At 31.7% G+C, this 21,855-nt stretch overlaps 4 protein-coding genes across 10 annotated transcripts in view; 2 read left to right on the forward strand and 2 right to left on the reverse strand.

The window, feature by feature from the left end:
- Positions 1 to 30: 30 nt before the first annotated feature.
- On the forward strand, positions 31 to 7,684 carry LOC123716157 (casein kinase II subunit alpha). Of its 3 annotated transcripts, none has more exons than XM_045671749.1 (7): positions 31 to 165; positions 1,730 to 2,013; positions 2,666 to 2,853; positions 2,924 to 3,116; positions 3,201 to 3,430; positions 3,551 to 3,699; positions 3,908 to 7,684. In XM_045671749.1, exons 1-7 carry the CDS (start codon positions 99 to 101, stop codon positions 3,994 to 3,996), a joined length of 1,200 nt encoding a protein of 399 aa, XP_045527705.1. In that variant the 5' UTR covers positions 31 to 98; the 3' UTR covers positions 3,997 to 7,684. The 3 variants fall into 3 exon arrangements, with proteins under 3 accessions (XP_045527705.1, XP_045527706.1, XP_045527707.1); XM_045671750.1 differs by lacking the exon at positions 31 to 165 and adding an exon at positions 1,152 to 1,377 and having other exon boundaries at positions 1,591 to 2,013; XM_045671751.1 differs by lacking the exon at positions 31 to 165 and adding an exon at positions 1,153 to 1,377.
- On the reverse strand, positions 5,545 to 7,227 carry LOC123716158 (cytoplasmic tRNA 2-thiolation protein 2-A). Of its 2 annotated transcripts, XM_045671754.1 has the most exons (4): positions 6,966 to 7,227; positions 6,526 to 6,887; positions 6,074 to 6,340; positions 5,545 to 5,759 (listed from the first exon to the last, which is right to left on the reverse strand). In XM_045671754.1, the coding sequence occupies exons 1-4, from the start codon at positions 7,225 to 7,227 to the stop codon at positions 5,547 to 5,549; spliced, it is 1,104 nt and encodes a 367-aa protein (XP_045527710.1). In that variant the 3' UTR covers positions 5,545 to 5,546. The 2 variants fall into 2 exon arrangements, with proteins under 2 accessions (XP_045527710.1, XP_045527709.1); XM_045671753.1 differs by having other exon boundaries at positions 6,526 to 7,227.
- Positions 7,685 to 8,287: 603 nt separating the features above from the next.
- Positions 8,288 to 10,606, reverse strand: LOC123716615 (probable elongation factor 1-delta). 2 transcript variants are annotated; one of them, XM_045672448.1, is made up of 7 exons: positions 10,471 to 10,606; positions 10,201 to 10,287; positions 10,029 to 10,118; positions 9,697 to 9,885; positions 9,038 to 9,173; positions 8,477 to 8,718; positions 8,288 to 8,368 (listed from the first exon to the last, which is right to left on the reverse strand). In XM_045672448.1, the coding sequence occupies exons 2-7, from the start codon at positions 10,285 to 10,287 to the stop codon at positions 8,330 to 8,332; spliced, it is 783 nt and encodes a 260-aa protein (XP_045528404.1). In that variant the 5' UTR covers positions 10,471 to 10,606; the 3' UTR covers positions 8,288 to 8,329. The 2 variants fall into 2 exon arrangements, with proteins under 2 accessions (XP_045528404.1, XP_045528405.1); XM_045672449.1 differs by lacking the exon at positions 10,029 to 10,118.
- Positions 10,607 to 12,890: 2,284 nt separating this feature from the next.
- LOC123716004 (protein grainyhead) overlaps positions 12,891 to 21,855 on the forward strand; it is a 69,456-nt gene continuing 60,491 nt past the window's right edge. For all 3 annotated transcript variants that reach the window (XM_045671463.1, XM_045671464.1, XM_045671466.1), the window contains exons 1-2: positions 12,891 to 12,949; positions 14,557 to 15,188. In XM_045671463.1, the coding sequence (XP_045527419.1) occupies positions 14,653 to 15,188 (536 nt within the window). In that variant the 5' untranslated portion in view covers positions 12,891 to 12,949; positions 14,557 to 14,652. The remainder of the gene's footprint in view (positions 12,950 to 14,556; positions 15,189 to 21,855) is intronic.

Below are 21,855 nucleotides of genomic sequence, written 5' to 3' on the forward strand. Positions count from 1 at the left end.
TGAATATTCATAGTTGTTTATTAAAGATCAATCATATTTCATAAAAACTTGTATTGGTCATGGCTTATCTTTAGCAGTACCTCTTTGTATTTGTGTCTATGTTGAAAGCAAATATGAAATATCAATATAAATCAGAATACGTATTTGGTTTTTTTTTACTTTATGGTAAGCAAATACTTATTTTGTGGTTTTTAACAGTCTTTATAGAGTCCCGTAGCGTGTCATTACTAGACAATGTGTAATATAGGTTTTTTACAGTAATTATGAGAGACATTTGAATGAGCATACTCTAAAGCGGTCAATGGTGAACAAAATAGTTATTTTTGGTAATACAGTGCTACACAGTACAATATACAGCACATCATACACAGACCAAAGAACTTACAGCTTTATTTATTATTATGGAAATATTATTTGTGTACAACGCTATTAGGGTAGAATTTATAAAGAGGTTTTTCAGTTGTTAAATACTATAGTAATATAGTGTCGTATTATGTGTCTGTGGTGGAATGATACTGACGTGACAACTGACGTTTTTATCGGTGTGACCATGCTGAATCGTTTCCTTTAACTCAAGCATTTAACGGCTAAAAATAGCATAATATTTAGATGTGATGGATAATATAGTATTTAGGATGTGAGATGCAAACAATTTTATATAAAGCTAATATAAATAATTAAAACTATAATAGCTTCTAGTACTAACTATAATAGTTTTAAGTTTCGTTGGTAAAACGGTGAAAGTTGTAAAATAATATAATAATAATAAGTTTTTACAGTTTTTTATACCATAAATTGTGGTATTACTCTAAAAACTTGTCCACTCTTTACATCGAAGATATAATATAAATATGTTTTAAAAATAGTTTTTAACACTATTAATAAGTTTCTAAAACCGAATTGTATTACCTAAGGTTCATAATTCTGTTTTTCCTTTGTCTGTCGACAATATTTCGCAATAAACTACATACATATTTACTTTCTTTATTTCTTTTTATTCATATCATTTAATACTAATTCAGTACTTTATGTAATAATCAAATTAATTGGTTAAAGATGTTTAACACTTATGTAATTATTTGTTTACATTGTTATTGTGCTCCGAGTCACCTCAACTAAATGGGTAATTAAAAATAAGAAATGACCACACTTCCGGGCGTACTTGGCCATGGCCACGGCCAGCCGCCAGAGTGGAATTGACTGGTAGCTAAATGGATAGATGGGCGTCCATCTTGAATTTCGCAGGTTTTGTGCCGGTTATGTGATAGAAGTGTAATTTGTATATTGAACTTTAAGTTAATCGTTTATTTTCAAGACCTATATGTATGCTCGAAGTAATTATTGTTAAAACTTAGGATAACTGCAGGAATGTGTTAGGTATGCAATCTCCTCCATTAGATCATTTTACGAATAATGGCGTGCGTTTTTTCTCTGTGAAGACTTTCAAAATTTTATTTCATGTCATCAAAGCATGAGTAAATTTATCGATTGTGTATCTGCAATGTATATACACATATTGCGATTTTAGTAATATATATTGTTATTTTGCTGAAAATTATTTACTTTAACCGAGTTGGATGTCGTTTTTAGGTTATACATCAATACAAGTGACTCGTAATTGTTCGTAATCGCTAGTAATGATCCCCAGTGACAATTTGAAAGATTAAACATCAAATAACCAGTGATTGTGAAACATAAGAAGTGACGTTGAAAATATTTTTATTCACAGTATCATTACTCAAGACATATGCGATATCTGGTAAAAGCATCGTCGATAAAACCTTAGGTTGGCAGAGGTATCATACGATGGCAGTACCTAGTAGAGCTCGGGTATATGCCGACGTTAACTCACAAAAGCCCAGAGAGTATTGGGATTACGAAAGCTTTGTGGTAGACTGGGGTAATCAAGAAGACTATGAGTTGGTTCGAAAACTTGGGCGTGGAAAATACAGTGAAGTATTCGAAGCAATAAATATCAAAAATAATGAAAAATGTGTAGTTAAAATATTGAAGGTAAGTTTGTTTTTAAAGTTTTGAAAAGTCACATTAGAAAATGTTGATGCAGCAGATATTTAAAATGCCACACTATCATTTTGAACTATTTAGTCAATTAATCTTAATAAAAATAACATAGTGCATTAGATAATGGTGTTAAGTTTATGTGTTTAGTTGTATTATGGCCTTAAACAAGTTGCTTGTAAATTTATTATTCAGATATTTGATTTGTCTTAACAAGATTAAGTCAATTGGCATAGTAATATTAGTTTTATCTTGTAGTGTAAACTACTTGTTATATCACAAGATTTAACTGCAAAATTACTGGGACTGAATGGTTTGCTAGAAGTCCATACAATGTAAAATTCTTTTCATATAACATTGGAAGATGGACAGTTTCTTTTGCATATCTATATAGAGTCAATATTGTATTTATTTCTAAAAAGGGCAAGTAGGTGATCCATCTTCTGTACCTGATACATTTTTTAAATTTTTGATTTCGAGATATGCTAGTTTTCTCACTATGTTTATTTCTTCTATAGGGAAGCATTAATGAGAAATCATGGTAGGACATTGTCAGTGTTGAGAGTGCTGTGCCACATTAGTTGCACAGAACTCATATTAGTACATTGCCACTTATATATATAACCTTATGATTTTTGTTTTATAGCCTGTTAAGAAGAAGAAAATAAGAAGAGAAATTAAAATATTAGAAAATTTAAGAGGAGGCACAAATATAATATCATTACAAGCTGTAGTAAAGGATCCTGTATCCCGCACCCCAGCACTTATATTTGAACATGTCAACAACACTGATTTTAAACAACTCTATCAAACACTAACAGATTATGATATAAGGTACTGTCTGTCATCATTAAGTTTACTATGCTAAAATTGTAATAATTGTTAATACAATATAACATTTCAGGTATTATCTGTATGAACTTTTGAAAGCATTAGATTATTGCCACAGTATGGGCATAATGCATAGAGACGTAAAGCCTCACAATGTGATGATTGATCATGATAATAGAAAGTTACGTCTCATTGATTGGGGATTAGCTGAATTTTATCATCCCGGACAAGAATACAATGTTCGTGTTGCTTCAAGGTACTTTAAGGTAAGCTATATTACTTGACAGATAGCTATGTTATACTCTAAAATTAATGCTAAGTTTTTTAATGTCATTAAATTTATTTTTTAGGGACCTGAACTCCTGGTTGACTATCAAATGTATGATTACTCATTGGATATGTGGTCACTAGGATGTATGTTGGCATCCATGATTTTCCGTAAGGAGCCATTCTTCCATGGACATGATAATTATGACCAACTTGTACGCATTGTCAAAGTGCTGGGCACTGAAGAATTGTTTGAATACTTAGATAAGTATCACATAGAATTGGATCCACGTTACAATGATATACTTGGAAGGTCAGTACTTTGTTTTACTTAAATTATATTTATATACATATCTAACTAAAAATAACTCAAAATTATATTAATATACATATCAAAGAAAAGGCAAAATTAGATAATTCTCCTTTATTACAGGCACTCTCGTAAACGGTGGGATCGATTTGTACATTCAGAAAATCAGCACTTGGTGTCTCCTGAAGCTTTAGACTTCTTGGACCGTCTTTTGCGCTATGACCATTATGAGCGCTACACGGCTCGTGAAGCTATGGACCATCCATACTTTTGTAAGTTCTTTCAATTTCACTCAAATGTTTATCAATTATGATTTTATAAATTATAGATATTATGATCAAATGAAAATGTACATCATAGTTTATAATATTAAGGTTGTAACAAAAAGTTTTTTTTTATATTTTATAATTTTACTAATAAGCATACTTACTAATATGTTAATAAAAGTGATCTGAAATTATATAAATCTCATTTTTACAGATCCCATTGTGAAGGAGCAAGGCAGAATGGCATCTTCTAATTCACCAACTCCAAATGCATTGCAGGGGGCAATAAATGCAAAAGAATAATATTTTAAATATTAAATAATGCTCTTTATAACAGTATGTTATGATATATATATATATTCACCCGTACAAGACTCTGGAAGATTTACATTCGAAACTTTACGCTAATGGAGTTCATAAAAAATACAGAAGGGACACAATTGAGAAATTACTCCTTTGTTTTGAACTCTATTCCAGTTCTACTTTAAAGTATAATTTGGAAAGACATACTTTAGTGTTTAAATGTTAGTAAAATCTGGTTAATGAATTGTTTTAAAAGTGTTTTCATCTGATATAAAACCACCTCATCAGCCCAAAAGCTTTTTTTTGGGAGAATTTTGAAATGGTAGTTACATTGATATAAAATGATCCATCATCTTTCTGTTTTATATGGTATACATTTTGGAGTTTCATTGCACTTGATCTTTGCATTTATTAACCTATGGTATTATTGTAATTACTTGTATGATATGATACTGATAACATCCACATACTGTTTTTAGATACTGGTTATTAACTATGTTTTGTTGGTACTTGAGTTGAAATTTTGTATTTATTTTATAAAAGTGTAGATATGTGAGTAAATACAAAATTATAACTTTTTCATTATACATGATTTTAAGGAATACCAGTAAAGTTAATTATTATGAATAGTGATGTTCAATAACATTGCTACTATTAGTATATTTTCGATAAGTTAGCTGTCCCTATAAATATAATATAGTTAAATCGAGTCAGTCTTCAGCAAATATGGTGAGCTACATTGTTTTATAATTTATTTTTAATGTAATGACTTGAAGTTGTTACATCAAAATTTTCTTAATAAACAGACTAACTTTGCCTGATATGTTTGGATTTCTTATAACATTTGTTTGTGTAATATTTACATGCAGCATCCCAAATTATGTCAATAAAATTATAACCTTAAGAAGATTTTTCTCTCCAAACAGCATAATATAGAGCACTAGTTAACTAGAGGAGCATAGCTTATAAAGTGGCAATTCGAAGCATCATATCTTATTTCAACTTGTCTAGATTCAGGACTGCACTTGGTACATAAAAAGTTTTTTTTTATGTTACTTTGTGTGAACTTAATATAAAACTTTTTTAATTTTTAAGGTATATTAATTGTGTACTTCAAGAGTTTTTACACATGACAAGACATAGATCCCAATATTACAGTTATGCTTTAAAATGTAAATAAATGCTGAAAAACAAAAAGTAATCGTAAATATAGTACTTAGATACTGTACCTAAGCAGAAGATAGTTAATTTATAACACAAGCCACAGGAAATATACTGGCAAGCTTTTAATATGACTAAGACGTAATTAAATAGATAAATCGTTAGCTACTTTTACTAAATATGTTGGCCAGAATGTGCAAATAAAAAAAAATGGCCAAGAAATTAAATATTGTTAAATTTATTTCTTAAATTTCTCGTAATAAAACCAGCCATTTCAAGGAATGTGTGTATTATATTATCTGTTAGTACAGCCTGGTGCTTGCCTTTTAGTGGCAAGAACATTCACATGACGTACTTATAATCATATGCTATGTGAATAAAACAAAATTTCAATGCATTAGTATATTTGTTTTAAATTCATAATAATTTTTGCTGCAACTGTAACAGAGTTCTTCAAATATATGAGGAAATACCTCCATTTTAGTCACACATTCAAAGTTGTGAGTTAGAAGACTTGCATTGTATTCTCCAGAAGAAACAACTTTTGAAAATGCTGTAGCATCAGTAGCAGTCAACTTGTCAAGTTTTGTTTTTAAATTATTCTGAAAGCATAAAACTTTTATACAATACCTAAATAGCAATACCAATGATGAAACCATTAGCGAACTTTAGTAATTGGTGGAATTTAACTTATATATTGAGAGTATGGCCACTGGTTTTAAAGGGGACAGTTGACTTAACACTAACCTGTAAAATGTATCATTATGTTTAGCTATGGGATAATAACGAAATACAAATTGTCATTGCACATTTTACAAGGTGAAATTTGGTGTAAATTTATAAACCTTCATAATGAAAATTTGCTATTTTTCACATGGAGTATATACTGTGTTTAAAAATCCATTAAATTATTTACCTGGCATATTCGACAAGGTTTACCAGTGTTATCATCAGCAGAACTAATTTTATCTGCTGTTTTACATATTGTTGATATTGTAGCTGGAGAATTTATTTCCAAGTCTGATATAAAATTTGTTATGAGTGACTGTAAATCGATTTCTGAAACGGATGTGTCCACAAATGATAAATGCCTTATTCGTACATAATGATTTAATTCTTCATCTGTTATGTCTCTCATTGGTCTTAATAGCTTAACATCCTTATCACGGCAATCAGCAAAACCCTAAAAAATTAAGGTATTTTAAGAAAGATAAGTATTTATTATTACTTTACTTCTCATTTGAATTAATTTCTAAACAAAAAGAGATTATTACAATTACTACTGTAACACTACAATTACTTCCTTAGTAAATACTAAGATTTTCCAATTTTAGGAATAAATTCATAAAAAGTCGCTAAAGCACTTACAATATCATTTTCTATTTGAGACCCTCTACCCATCACAATATTTGATAATAATTTTGCTGACAACTTGGTATTTGTTTCAGAGGTAAATATTGAATTACATTCCAAATCTTTTGCCATCTTATATAATACTTTTTGCCTAATTCTAGATAAAAAGTCTTTTTCTGCTGAGGGTGAAATCTTATTTATAAAATTATTTATAGTTGGCATTCTGAAGTTATTATTTTTCACAGTGGTGTCTGCTTCATTATAATTTTTGTACTCAGTAATCATACTGGAAATGTTCATAGATATTAAATCAACATTATATTTCTTGCATTGATTCGTGATAAAGTTACAGACACTGTCATCAGTTGAAACTATTCCTATAAGCAATAAACAGTTAAAGTAAAGGAATACCACGAAATAGTATAAAACGATTAAGCGGATGTAACAAAACCTACCATTCACATGTAAAAATACTGGAGAAATTCTTAATTTTTTATGAGTATTTAAAGTTATCCCATTCATAACTAAATCAAGCAAAACAGTAGAAGAAATATCACCCGATAAACAAATCAACGTTTTGTTATCGTAAAATTTTGTGTTTTTACCAATACATGCCCTGAATTTATGAATTATATTTGCTATGAAACATGCATCACAAAAGAAGTAGACTTTTCTTATAACTAATGTTCCTTCACTATTGCATTTCTTGCACAACATTTCAAAGCTTTTAAATATTATATTTGTATGTAATAAATGGAAAAAGGATTTTTATTTCCAAATTTATAGGTTGAAGTTAAGATTTGGATTTTCGACTATGTTACAGATTACAGATGTGTTAAATTAAATAATACCATTTGAGTTGACATTTATTACCACAGACTGAGACCTAAGACCATATTAAAATTTACATTTAATTTTGGCACAAGCATAATATGATATAATAACAAGCTCATAGCCATAGATAGCCCTTAAATAAGATATGGAAATTAACTAGACTGTATGTTTGTTCAGATTTTATATAAACCACTGACATGGCTTACCTGGTTATCCCAAATTAATATAGGTGAAGGCGCGCGATATGCCGATAACTTACATGACAATCTTATGTATGTGTGAATGAATAGCTGTAAGAACTTAAGATATCGTTTGAAACACAATAAATCCTATTTGAATATTGCTCTGTTTTATTAATTCCCGCTTTCTCTCACAATGGTGAAGACGTCTTGAAGTCCTTAATTATTGCGTGCGTGATAAAATATGGTGGGTGTTTTTTTTTAATTAAAATTACTTATACTTATATATACCTTACTTATTGATATTCACTTGGAGAGATTGTTAAGTATGATAAGGAACCATATAAGCTTAAAACATAACTACTGCTCTCTAACTCTAAGAAGAAATATCATAAAAACATTAAAATGTGGTGTTCGGCCAAATGTCATTAAGGAGACTGAGTAATTGACGTTGCGACCCTCTTTTACCCCAAATGTTTAGGTGGGGGTTTGTTTCAACAAGTTTTGACGTTGACCCTGCGTAGCTAATTGTATGTAATTTAAAATAGTTTAATAAAAAAAATTATTACGGTACGTAACTAACTAGCCAAACTATAGAAAAATGGTAACAGCTTCAAGATGGCGGTGAACGCACGGGTCGGGTTCGGTCGCCATTTTAGACTTGGACTTCCACACTGCAATGTATGTAAGGTGTTGCAATAAATTTTTTGGCATGAATTTATGCAACTTGAAACATATGTACTTGTTAAAATAAAATAAATGTATAGAAAAATATAGTTTATTTGTTTAAGTAAAACATTACAAACTCAGACTTTGTTGAAGGCAGCTATGTCAACACTTTGTACCTGGAAGCATTAAGTGTTTGTCTTATGAACTTTACAGTAAAGTCGATTGTCAATTAAACATTTAGAATAGGCATATCTTCACCTCTTTGAAAAACAAATAATACTTACAAAATCCTCATTTTTCTCGATCTCTTCAGTAAGCCAATCAACTGATACTTTATCATCTTCTACTACACATGAAATTTGAAGCTTGTGGATTCCAAAAGCTAAAGGAACAAGCTTAGCTGCACCCCAAAGTAAGCCATCTGTACTTATATTCCTTACAGCCTGTTCCATTGCTTTCATATCAGTTTCATCATCCCAAGGCTTAACATCCAAAATTATATTTGATTTGGCAATAAGTACAGGTTCTGAAAAAAAAGTGTTATAGTTATTTGGGTTTTAAGTATATAGTTTAGTTGAAACATCTGATTAAATAAATAAAGCTATGCAAACAAATGTCTTGTACAATATACTTAAATTAGTAACAATAATTCAGTAGCAAAACAACAGTTTGTTTGTTTTGGTCCACTTTTTTTTTCTATAGGTAAGTTGAAGGCCGATTTGATTACCCTTCTGTACCAGAAAAACATAGTGAATTTTTGGGTCTAAGACCAAACCACTAGGCCACTGCTTAACTGTATTGTAAATGACCATAGTTTTAATTCAAGAAATTAAAATGAGACCAACTTTTTGCTTTCTTGGCATTATATGCTGCAAGTCTTTCGTCTCTGAGCTTAACAGCTTCAGCACTTTCTTCTTCATCATCAGATCCAAATAGATCAACACCATCATCTGATTCTTGTTCTTCTTTTGCTGCCTGAACCTAAAATTATAGTATTACTATTAACTCAGTGAACTTTTTACCACCTAACAGTTAATGTATATTGTGTTAAAGATTAGCTGGACTTACTATAGAATGTACAAAATAAATATTTTTTCCCTACTTTATATTACACAAACATAAGTCAAAATTATGGTTTATTTTTCTTAGTCTATACAAAATACTTATCGAATTCAAGTACAAATATTTAACAACCAATACATATTATATGAATGATTCATTACTAACATTATTCTACATTTTCAAAATATATAATATACGCATATTGTGGATATATCTTGTAAATTCAAAGCCTTTATCATTTAAATATTAAAGAGAGTTTACAAAATTAAAAGTTTGACAGTCATTTTGGAGTTATAAGTGTTCAAACCTTTGTTTTATATATTAAGATATATAAAAGTTAAAATTGTAATTGACTTTAAAGTTTACTTGAAAACCCGAATAGATTACCATATTAACATAAAAACAGGGTACTACCAACACGGATAGAAAATATTTAAATCACCTTGGAGGCAGATTGTTGTGGTTTGGCTTCAGTTGATTCAAGACCATCTACTCTAGCTTGAAGGCTTATCACTAGTTTGCGTAATTCTTCCATTGCCTTCTTTAGCTCTGAGTTTTCTTGTACCAATTTGTTTAATTTTGAGTTGATCTCAGTATTAGGTACTCCAGTTAAAGAAGCAACACTATCCATCTGAAATAATTAAAACTTGATTGTGGATTAATGTTGCTAACTGTCAACATAATATTGAATTATATTTCCAGCCCAGATAATATAACATGCATCAACTATATTGCATAACAATGTACATGGATGAAGTAATTTTCATTACTTACGCATTCTAGTGAATTTTTAATGTGTTGTCTTGCTTTTGCAACCTCACTAGCAAGAGATGATCCCACCACCACAAGTGGAGTTATTTGACTCTAAACACGGATAAAATATTTATTGAAAGATCAGTTACGAATTAAGATTAAGATTTTCATTAAAGAAAAAACGTAAACACACCTTGTTAAGGGATTCATAGTAATTTTTCTCTGCCTCATTATACACATTTTTGTCCAGCCAAACTTTTTCATACATTAAAACAGACATCTGAAACGGTTACAAATTCATTTATTTTGTATATTTTCAATTGTAATAAAAAAACTCTCAATAATTTCCAAACAATAGTAAAAAGTTCGAGATTGCGAGGTTAGAATAAGCCCATTATTTATTAACAAATTTAAGTAGTTTTTTTTACGAAATAGTCGATAAAATAATATTTTAAATACACACCTTAGACCTTAAATCACACAATTTAAATTCGATGTTTTAAGATAGTTTCCAACTAAGCCAACGTTTTTATGGGAAAGGTCAAAAGTTTAATAGAACGAAAGTCGAGAACTCGTGTCGTTGTTTGACAAGTTGGAACTTGGAACGTCATGATCAAACGTTTTGACTTTGACAATTAAGCAATGCCTATATATATATATATTTTTTTTTTTGAGTTTATGGTATATATATTTAAATAATATAATCTATAGATTATACTGAAAAAAATCGAAGAACTACGAGAGAGATCGACTACCGCAGTTTCTCCTATAATATGTATTAGCGACATTCTTTAACTACCTAGGTAAAATGTTACTTGTGAGTATAATTATCTAATATATGTGTACATCCTTAGTATCTATAACTTTTTACTTAAGTTAAATTATTTTCTTTTAATGTTGAGTTTTCACAAAAATTTCAAGTTTTATTATGTTTATTATTATACTGCCCCAAGACTTTACATGATCTACCATTGTTCAATTTAAAAAAAACTTATAGTATCAGATTGTTGTAATCGTCGTGAGTTGACAGTTATTTATTTATATAAATTTATATATTTTTGTATTTTGTTTCATTAAGTTGTATATTCGGCTCTCTTATATTAAGACCAAGAAATTAGTGTCATCAACCCTTCAGATTTCTTAAATATTAAGTAAGCATTTACTAAAACATTAATGATAATTATGGGTCACGAAAAGTTCAGTGCATATTCCAATTTCTATATGCCAGCGCGTGTTGTGCTGTTAGTTTCAGACTTATGGCATTAGTCGTACGCTTTTTTTTCATTAAATAAAAGCCGCTTAATTTAAAGAGATTGAGACAATTATTTAGTTAATCATGAATTCTGGTAGCTAATGAAAATTAAAAACATTCGAGATTGAAGGTCTTGGAATAATGATACTAGCCTAATAAAACACCTCTCTTGTTCTGTATTTTAAGCAATCCAGCAGATGCGGCAGACGAACTATTCTACTGATTCCAAAGGCTGATGAAGTAAGCAAATCGTGATCTCCTCGTTTCTTTACAGTCACGATCAGTACAGATACAGACATCGCAAAGTATTTAAAGTGAGGACTCCTGATTAAATTTTATAATAATTTAAAAAGCTGACCAACCATTCATATATCTGATTGATATGATATTTAAATGTATTGTAGACACCAGTAGAAATATAAAAATATGTTTTCAATTCTTCACATGCAAGTCCAATATTATATACAGACACTGCTGGAGGAGTGTGTGTCTGTCTGATCTACGTGGTAAAAATCTTTAAATATTATGCGAAAACACTGAATGCGTTAATAAGATATGAAAAACTTTTTTTATCTGTAAAAAAGGAATGTGTATAAAAGTTTCATTATTTTCTAAAGATAATTAAATTAAATGTAGCAGCTATAATTTTTTTTGTTTGTAAATTACGATATACCATGACAGCTGTTTTGTTATATTCGATGCAGTATCAAAGGTTTTATTCTAGTTATATTTTATGTTAAATGCCTTGTAAAACAATGTTTTTGTATCCTCAAGGATAACCTTTCTATAAATTATTACATATGATATTCTGTCATATATTGATACGTTTTCTCTAATTACTATCAACTCGATTCAAAAGTCCATTCAGATCTACGATGTCGAAATAAATTAAAATATATATTAAACAAATATACCTCAATCCATCATCATTTTGATTAATAAATACCTGTCTACACTTTAAGCCAGATGATCCTTTTAAGAAATCTATAATAATATTAAACGGCTAGATCTTGAATTATTTTATAAATTGAACACCATTATAACTTTTTTTATATAATAATTTAAGGTGAATAAGGACACTGTCGATGAGTGAAACTTGAGTTTCGCAGAGAAACTTTCAGTATTTGGATCGCAAATTTAGTAATGGCTTGTGTTATAACTGATACTGTGGAAGCGGCGGCATTCATCGCCTCAGGCGTACAAGCCAACCGGTGTCTCGAATGTTGCGAACGTTTCTCTTTCCTAAATAAAAAAATTCTTTCGTAATTCATTTACTTCGTTGGATACCTATTGATTATATTTATTCATTAACGTTTGATTGTAACAATCTTTCAATTCTTTATAATTATGTAATTACTATTGAAAGTATTAAATTTCATACCAAAGGTTTTAAAAATATAGAATGAATAAAACTATGTAGTAAATGACTCGATTTCTATAGGAATGAAAGTTCTATATCCAGGAGAGTGATTGGGGTTGAGGGCTCCTACATGAACGGAAGATAAATTCGTCGTTTTGGTGCGTGGATGGCGCGGGCGGCGGGGAGGCGGCGGCGCGGCGTCCGCGCGCGGAGGCTGTTGCGCTCAGAGCACCTGCGCCCGCGCTCCGTAGCGCCGCTCGCCGTGTGCTCAGTCCCCGCGCCCGCGCCTGGCCGCGCCGCCCGCAGCCCGAGCCGCCGCCCCCGGCCACGGTACGTACGTGACCCTCCGCTGGCGCGTCGGGGTCGGTCGACTGCGCGTTCCTCACTGCACCGCGCCGCTTGACGCTTGCTGGCGTACTCGCTTAAGCAGCTCGGCCGGTTTTGTGAATTTGCCGGGCGAGCTGTGACGTCACGATACTAGTTTGACGCGCGTGCGTGACGATCTGCGCCAGGACGTTTACCGCCCCCGACCTTAGTTTCAGTGCAATAGCGTGCTCGTTTGTGTTCCTTCCCATTTCAGTGATTTAGAGGCAATGGCGAATTTTAACAGGAGTTCCATTCGTGGAATAACGATTTGTTTTGAGTTTGACTCGAGTTGGTTTTGCTTCCTTTCACTATCGTATATGGCTGAAAAATAAAACAAAGATACATTGAAGGTAACATCGGGCCACCAGTACCTACAAATATATCAATGTTCAATTAATTTTAATGTAAGTTTCCTATATCGGCATGCAGCAAGCGAGCTTTTTAAGAAGGTAGTGTTGCTTGTTTATCTGTGTGCGAGCGTAGGTACACTTCGACGTTCCAACTTCGCGGCGGAGCCTTTTTGTGTTTTTATTTTTCCTCTTGCCGCGAGACAACAACCTTTATACAGTATACCTACATATATATGGATAAACGTATGGGTATAGCGCGGGGCTACATGCAACGTAATTATGTATATATCGTGAAATTGTTCGTTAAAAATAATATAGAATGTATATTCGCTATAAGCTTAATGTTTTATTTTGCGTTTAGATCGGTTTGAAATATAAAAATAGTTATGCTATTAAAACGTCAATTATAATAAATATATCTAGTCAGATGTTTTAGCTGGGGTGGAGATTTAAGTGTAAACCGTTTTATACATTAAAAATATGAGGCTATAAATTTTCTTGTTCAAATTATATCGAATTTCAACATTGGCCAGATATAATCATCATGACCGATTCATAAACATATATCCATCCTTGTTTAGCTTATATATTAATACTTAAGTTTATAGGAACAAAAGCTAATGTTTTGTCTCTTTTTCACCCTTGAATGCCTTTGCAGTCACCGTAATATAGGTTCAGCATGAAAGCTTCTGTTGCCTGATCAGAAAGTTCGTTCAAATTTGTTAGATTAAAGCATATTGTGCTTTTGTTTTTTGTACATGTTTTTATGAGTATTCATTATTCCATTGATTGTTATTTTTGATTGGGTTTTTATAATACAATAAGTTTAGCGACTGAATTGTACAAAAGAAATATTATAAATTTGGTGACTAAAATTTGCTCGATGTTATTGTTATATAAAGGGTATAACAAGTTCGACAACCACGTGGATGTGTTATAGTCTTTCCAGTTTGTACCGTATGGTGGTGCTTCTGAGCGCCAGACGTGGTTCCTGAACGAGTTCGGGCCGGTCAGGTGCCACTTAATACTTGTTCTGCTCTAACTGGACTCGAATCAGCTGTTACCTGCTTTGTTTGTTCTTTGTTTTAGTATTTTATAAACAAAACAAACAACTTTTAATACCTATTGGGCACAATCGAGCATGGTATTGTATTAAGAAATATTTTTTGATGGTAAATTTGTTTTATACGTTTTAATATTTTAACGGGGATGTTTTTGCAGAATCCAGAAAGAATTGTCATTTTTCGACAGCGGGGCGCTCTTGAGTGGCGCCTCCGCCTGCACAAAGACGTCCCAACCAACGAGTAACGCGGCGAGATGTCCGCGTCGCCGCAACCAGCCGGCGCGTGCGACGAGCGAGCCCGTACACCCAGAGCGGCCGCGTCGCCCTCTTCAACTCCACGGTCCCCGGCTCCAGCTCATGCCGTGCTTGCCACTATGACGCCTGTGCAGCCAGCGCACGACTATTATCCTCACAAAGTAGAAATGGACTCTGACGACGGCTACCCGCCTGAAGCTCACTCTTATCGCCATTCTCCGCATGGGCTGGCAGCGTATGCACCCGATAACAAAGTACCAGTTCAGCCGGACGTATATGACCAGGGAATGGAGTCGATTGACGAAAAGACTCCTATAGATCTCATTTATGAAGATGATAAAGAGACAGTTATATATACCACTACGCCAGATCAGAAAAGAGTAGAAATGATCAGTGGTCAGCTTGAAGATGGACAGTTGGTTAGCGGCAGTGGACACATGGTAGATGGAGGAGTGTCAGTTGTCGTAGGAGCGCCCGGACAAGGCACAGTTTTGGTGCTGGCGGATGAATTGGGGCAAGTCATCACGATACCTAGGTATTTACAAACTTTTTATAACTTACTGTAGCATATTTTATGTTGTTTTCTACTTGTGGCTTGCGGTTTTACCCTAGTTAATTCGGTTATAGGGTAATGTTGTGTATGTCTTCTTTGATAAATTGACTTGACCGAACATAAAAATATTTTATTCATGCAAACTATTCGCTTATGAGAATCGCTAATTCACTAAGGAAACAAACTCTTCAGCTTAACAATATTAGTATGGATAGGTTATGTAAATCTTTTTATTTTCATTGGAGTTGGTTTTATTTGGAATGAGTGAAATACAAAGTTGCATAAAGTAATATGTAATAATGTAGGGTGCGTATTTCGTATAGTATATCTCTAAGGTCCAGTGTAACGGTTGTAGCACTAGGCACTAGGAGCGGCTTGTGTGGGTGGAGAGACGTGCTCACCTTGAACTTGCCGAGTCCAAGCCTCTCTCGCACCATGCGACCACATTTCGATGCTACGTATTCTACCAACTTTAATTTAACTACTAATTATTGGAGTTCCATTATTTAATCAGTCTTAATAGTTACCAATTGAAAGATATTGATTTTTATTAGTATTTTCTAGCTTTTCCGTCTTTTGCAATTCATAATATTATAATAACGTCACCTATGTTAGGTAAAGTTTAATTTTTACATTGTTGATACATTAAATAATGTTCAAAAATAATTAATTTCTTTGTTCGACTGTAGGAAAGTATATAATGAAGTAGTATTGTTTCATTTAGCACTTAGGTTTGATTCGAGGCTTGAAGACAAAAGAAATAATCTAACAATCCTACATCGCAGTAATGCACCTTATATGTATTCATTCACAACGTTGTGTTAAATGCTTTGGTAGCAAATTAAATTATTACGTAGTCGATAATCAAAATTGATACTAAAGAGTCAAGTCATATAATAAAGTTTGAAACTTTAAAACACCAAAATTTTGTTCATTATTTTTGTGAGCAATACCCTTAAACACATTTGTTTAGATCCTCTGAATTTGGTTATACCATTTTGTATGAACATATAATAAACTACAGTTATAGATTAATTTAACCTATTAAAGATATATTTATACCACATATATATATGTATAGATATAGTTTTTTTTTAATTTTGTGTCTATTAATTTCAATTATTGAAGTATTTTAATCTATTGTAAATTAACTATCTTCGGCGTTGCCTGCTCTCTTATCCCATTCATGTGACAAAATTTACCTATTTACTATATAGTACGAAAATCATATCAAATGTTGTAAATAATTGTATAAATATACAAAAATGTCAATGCATAGGCTAACCTGTAACACAACCGTTTATTTAATATCTCCAGTGAATTGAAAACTCATGTCCATAAAAACCTGTTGTTAAGATAGGCAAATGTAGGATTATAAAGGTACTTCTAATTATAATTGCGTTCATCGTGTATCTAAAGGTTTGATAGGGAATTCAGTATAAAAAAAGCTTTTAGTTAAAATGAATAAATAATCTCGATATGGATTGGTAGGTGAGTGATAAAAACTCGGCTGAATCGTTTAGGACGCCGAGAGGCAACGCAGCCTCACCCGCCGCGCCTCCAAGGCTTTAATGATGACTTTTTGTTATTATATGGTACAAACAATAAGCGTTTTATTTGTACTTTCTGTATATAACACATAATTTTTTTAAAATATAATATTTATTATCTATCAAGTAAAATATGTACATAGTATACGTTTTTGTATTATTGATATGGTACAATTATATTTTGTTTGTGTTTCTCTCTTAATTAAAGACGTCTGTATATTTAACAATTGATTTATAATGAAAAAGTAGTTATACATATTAGATAATGTAGTATAAGTTCAATTAATAATTATATTAAATTAAATCGCTAAAGTTTATGCCTTGTTCGATACTCGGGCGACAGCGATCCCCCTTCGTGCGTTCCCCTCTCTCGTTTCTCTTATTTTATTGCCTCGCACTCGCTGCGGTGAACCCTCGAGATGAGCTTACGATCGCCTTCTTCCCAATAATTATAATTTAATGTAATTATTTTACTTAGTTATGTGATAAACTTTGGAATTCAGTCATGCTTTTCACTTTATTTAATGACATATCGTTAAAAGTAATTTCTTTTTTAAGTTTTGTAATTTTCGTAACGTTATCTTTAATGCGGAACTTCTTTATTTAATACCACCAAAACAGATATATGATGTTCAGTTCTTAAAATAGTTATAATGTATATCTTACATATAAATAATTTTTGTAAATACATATTTTCATTGTCCTAAAAGGTCAATAATCGTACAAAAGCGGGATGCGTTGACTCGCTAGTGAAAGACTTCAACGAGCGCACAGTTTTTAGCAGTGTAAAGGTTTTGTCGATGAATTTTAAAGAAAGAAAAGTTAAAATGCTTGAACTTTTAAGGTAATTTGAAAATAATTATAAGATTGTATCAATGTGTTATGTAAGGAGATAGGTCATTAATAAGGTACACATATATGAAAAATCAATCAATTGGTTAGGATAATTTCAGTTTACGAAACAGCTGTAACACATGACATCACCCTCACATCTTTCGAAGTTAATAATAATAACCTAAAGTATAAACACAAAGTTCAGTATGTCCTTTAAAAATTAACGATCATCCTTTCTACCTGCCGCTGTCCGAGTGCAAATAAAAAACGTTTCCCCCGCATAAAGGGTTCATTTCCCATCGCAGGTTGTCTCACACATGAATCAGGAACACACAGACAAAGCTTTGGGCAATACAAACTGAACTGATATCTCAAATACGTTTTCATAGCGAACGAATGTGATGGATGGAATCTTTGTAAAAAGATTTTCGTATTTTGTATTCAAACAAAACTATCACGAACATCGTCTAAATGTCGAAAGAAAAGACATTCCATATTCCATAACATTCATGATTACAAATTAGTTTTATCATTTCGTATTATAAAAAATATACTTTTAAATAAAATGATAAAATTGTTTACGGTTTTCCAAAAATTCTATGTTATCAAAACTCCAATGTATTTTCTTTTATATATGCCTTATTAATTCGTTATACAGTTGAATGTTCTAACGCCATTTCTTATTTTATTATTTATTATTCAAAGCGATATCTAGATTTTTTGTCGGGGATTCCTTTGCGATTAGATTTTCGTTAGAACTAATACATTCATTTGGCTACATTGTGTGTAATAATATCACGAATGAATACTGCATAAGACAAACTTTAGTATGACCTAAAGTGAGATAAATGTTAGCTAACTTAACTTCTCATTTGAGAGTATTCAATAAAAGTCTAGTAGGAGACTTACGCTTGCAGAAGTCCATAGGCAACCACCAATTTTTCAATAGTGAGAATCTCTGACACCATTTCAATATTAGTTTAAACAAAATATCTATAGATAATAATATATATTAATCACCGTATTTATCTTGAGTAATTCTCTTTTACGCTCTAAATGGAGTTTAAAACGCCGGAAATTAGCTCGTTTTAAAATAATTTCTATCTACTCTAATTACATAACGCTAGGGTACTATCTATCGCCCACGAAAGGCCGAACACCTGCAAGTCTTGCATTTTAATTCAATGTAATTTATATCTATTACTTTTGGCAAAAAACGTTTACATAAATTTTCAAAACGTAAAATTAATTATTAATAAATCCTATTCTTGTTGTTCGTAGGTATTACTACTGCGATACACTATATGTAAAATGTAGTAAAACTAGGAACTGGAAATGGTATTTATTGCTTTTTCAAAAATAGTTTTTGTAGTCTGCATGAGAATTGAACTTTAAATTATGTATTTCATTATAGCATTATAGAGTTTCAAAACGATTAAACAACTTTGCATAGATTTAGATACGTATCTATAAAATCATTGACTCGTAAAATCGGAGAAACTCTTTATTCATCACATTGACATAGTGAACATAATGTTACACGGTGTGTTTGTTTGGGTGCGTTGTTTGAGTGTGTGCAGCAGCTTATTAGTAAGATAAAGACAGAGAGATCCTGTGAGACTGAGAGAAACAGACGTCAACAAGGCTAGCCTTACCATATATGTATTTATAATATGAATGTTCGATTTTATTAACTCCATTCGTTTATACCATTCGACATTTTAATAATAATACCAAGAGGTAGGTAAATGCGTTCGAGTTATTTTGTTTTCCCTTTCGTTAGTTTTAGTTGGATAGTTTAGTACTATATAAGAATATTTTCATTCTATAATGATCCTTCTTTATATACATTAGAGTTTTTGTTCACTTTCAATTTGTTCATTAATATAACGACCCAACATAAATAAAAAAAGATTATAATGTAGGTAATGGAAAGATAAGACGCGGTCGTATAAAATCAACAGAAAGATGTGTTTCTCACAGATTAAGCAATATTAGCCTCTGCTCTGTATTTTTTGTTAATTTAGCTTGAATTGATGGCGACGCGATTTGAATTTTAAATTTTATAACATGGTTTACGATGTACTATAAAGTTTATTAATTTTAAATGTTTTATATTTTATTTTCAAATATAGATATTACATCGAGGTTACTTATCTTAATATTAGATTAAATGGTAAATAATTAAATATTTAAAGTGTTGCGATTAAGACGGAATAAATTGAAATACCACACCGGACAACTCGATCTATTTTTGTTGACATACCTACTTATTTAAGGTTGTACATTCACTTGTGTTTACATTCGAGTAGTGGGTAGTGTAAACATTGGGCAGGGTCCGAAAAAGCGACATTGTTGCAAGGACTATAGCTCAAGGGTACCCCTCTCACTCACATCCACGTAATATTCATTTTAGGTAGTTTATTTAAAAGTTAATGAAGCGAAAACCCGACCTCATGATCGCAGCGTGTGCTTTGATATATCATGAATGCTAAAACATCAGGTATAGTATATAGACTTTGCAAAACAAGTATTGTTTTTAAAGCAATTAATGTTAAATTCTTAAGTAACTAGCATATTTATGTATGTCTTCTTTTTTTATGAACTGCACTATTAATTTACTGCGTCATAAAAAGATACAACGGATACGGTACACTTTTAAGGAGTAGAGCATTTTTGTATATGCGTGTTTAATGGTTTATCTCGGCATCTTATAATTACCGCTTATTTTTTGCCCGATGCGAAGCAAGGACAGTTTCTTGACGTACTCAAGGAATTCGCTTACCTATAGCGCGCTTAAAAAAGAAAGAGTTAAAGGGACGATATGGAATTGTTTTTTGTACAGTAAGTGCCGAGCGAGCCTCTGTCTACGTACAAGGAGACGCGATCCGCCACGTCTGCACCGCGCAGCGATGTAAATGATCCCCTTGAATAATGTATGCCATTCTTGGTCATCTCCTCTCCTAACATATAAGGTACAAGGCAATTAACCGTTACTTGTAACCGCTTTCTATCTACATATACAAAGAAATACGTTAATAAGTATTATCGAAGTGGTTGTCGTATAAAGATTTGTAATCGCATAAACAATGATTTGATTCTGTCCACTTATTAATATGTACTTACTTATATTAATCATAAGTTTGCGCTTTAAAAGTACTTATCAATAACAGTGTCTAGTTAGTATCTTTTAATAAATTTTAAAATGGCTATTAATGAAGGATAGGAAGCGCTTTTTTCAGTATTGATTTACACATTATGTAAGTTCCACTATTTAAATTAATGTAAAGGATATTGACGATTGACATTCTCGTCTCGTTAAAATAAATTGCGCAAATTTTATTTATTTTCGTATATTCACACAATATTATATTATTTGTTTCAATTATAAAATAGCCATTTATTTCATTTCACCTAGCAATTATTATTAGGGAATAATAACCAATATTAACGAAAACAATTTTATTCCACTTATTTTATTCTTAGCACCCCGCTTAGACAACTTATAGCATTGGTTTAACGATATATTTAGTTGAAGGCAATTTTTAAATGCCGCGATTCAAATGCTTAAGTAGTGACATAATTTGTACAATTGTGAATGTAGACGTGAGTATAATATTTTAACCGTCGATCTTTGCGATGTCTTGGAATATAGTTCTATGGTAACGTATAAAGGAAGTTTACAAATGATAATGAACCCTGGGCACATCGTGTCTTGTGTGAATTTTGTGGTACAAAGGCGAGAGGCGCGCGAGCGGGTCACGACTAGCGCGCACGCGCGTTCGTGACCTTGCCGTGTGCGCTGCCTGAGGTCATAACGTTGCGGCGATGCGCTGGCTTCACACCAAATTTTCGTACACTTCCTTACTCTTTTAATACATACTTATAACAATCAATATAAGCAATCGTCGAATGAATCATAATAGTAAAACGAAGTGTGGACCTTGCGCGCTGCTTACGAGAAATCGCCATTTATTTATAATACACAAAATATATGACGCAATATAGAATGTTACAAAATAAGAAACAAGTAATGTGTCATAGTACGTATAAGTAAGATACCTAAATCTTTGTAGACTTTAATATCTAACCAAATTTAAAAGTAATCTACGAGTGCGTAAATAAGCTGTAGGTACACACAAATAGAACGTATAATGCCCACTTAAGGCCCTATTAAAATTATGTATAAAGTATTTATAAATATATATTTTACAACATAGTTAGATCAAACTATAAATTTCATTAAGAATTTATGTTAAGGAAGC

This window comes from Pieris brassicae, chromosome 11, assembly GCF_905147105.1.
Source record: "Pieris brassicae chromosome 11, ilPieBrab1.1, whole genome shotgun sequence".
NCBI classification, from domain to species: Eukaryota; Metazoa; Arthropoda; class Insecta; order Lepidoptera; family Pieridae; genus Pieris; species Pieris brassicae.

Coding starts and splice junctions, on each gene's coding strand:
- LOC123716158 (XM_045671753.1), bottom strand. CDS start 7,227: ATGTTGTGCAAGAAATGCAATAGTGAAGGAACATTAGTTATAAGAAAA. Junction 6,341..6,525: donor CTCAAATAGAAAATGATATT/GTAAGTGCTTTA, acceptor TTAATTTTTTAG/GGTTTTGCTGATTGCCGTGA. Junction 5,760..6,073: donor AACCTTGTCGAATATGCCAG/GTAAATAATTTA, acceptor TTATGCTTTCAG/AATAATTTAAAAACAAAACT.
- LOC123716157 (XM_045671749.1), top strand. CDS start 99: ATGTTGAAAGCAAATATGAAATATCAATATAAATCAGAATACGTATTT. Junction 3,431..3,550: donor TACAATGATATACTTGGAAG/GTCAGTACTTTG, acceptor CCTTTATTACAG/GCACTCTCGTAAACGGTGGG. Junction 3,700..3,907: donor TATGGACCATCCATACTTTT/GTAAGTTCTTTC, acceptor TCATTTTTACAG/ATCCCATTGTGAAGGAGCAA.
- LOC123716615 (XM_045672448.1), bottom strand. CDS start 10,287: ATGTCTGTTTTAATGTATGAAAAAGTTTGGCTGGACAAAAATGTGTAT. Junction 10,119..10,200: donor ACTATGAATCCCTTAACAAG/GTGTGTTTACGT, acceptor ATCCGTGTTTAG/AGTCAAATAACTCCACTTGT. Junction 9,886..10,028: donor TTAAAAATTCACTAGAATGC/GTAAGTAATGAA, acceptor TAATTATTTCAG/ATGGATAGTGTTGCTTCTTT.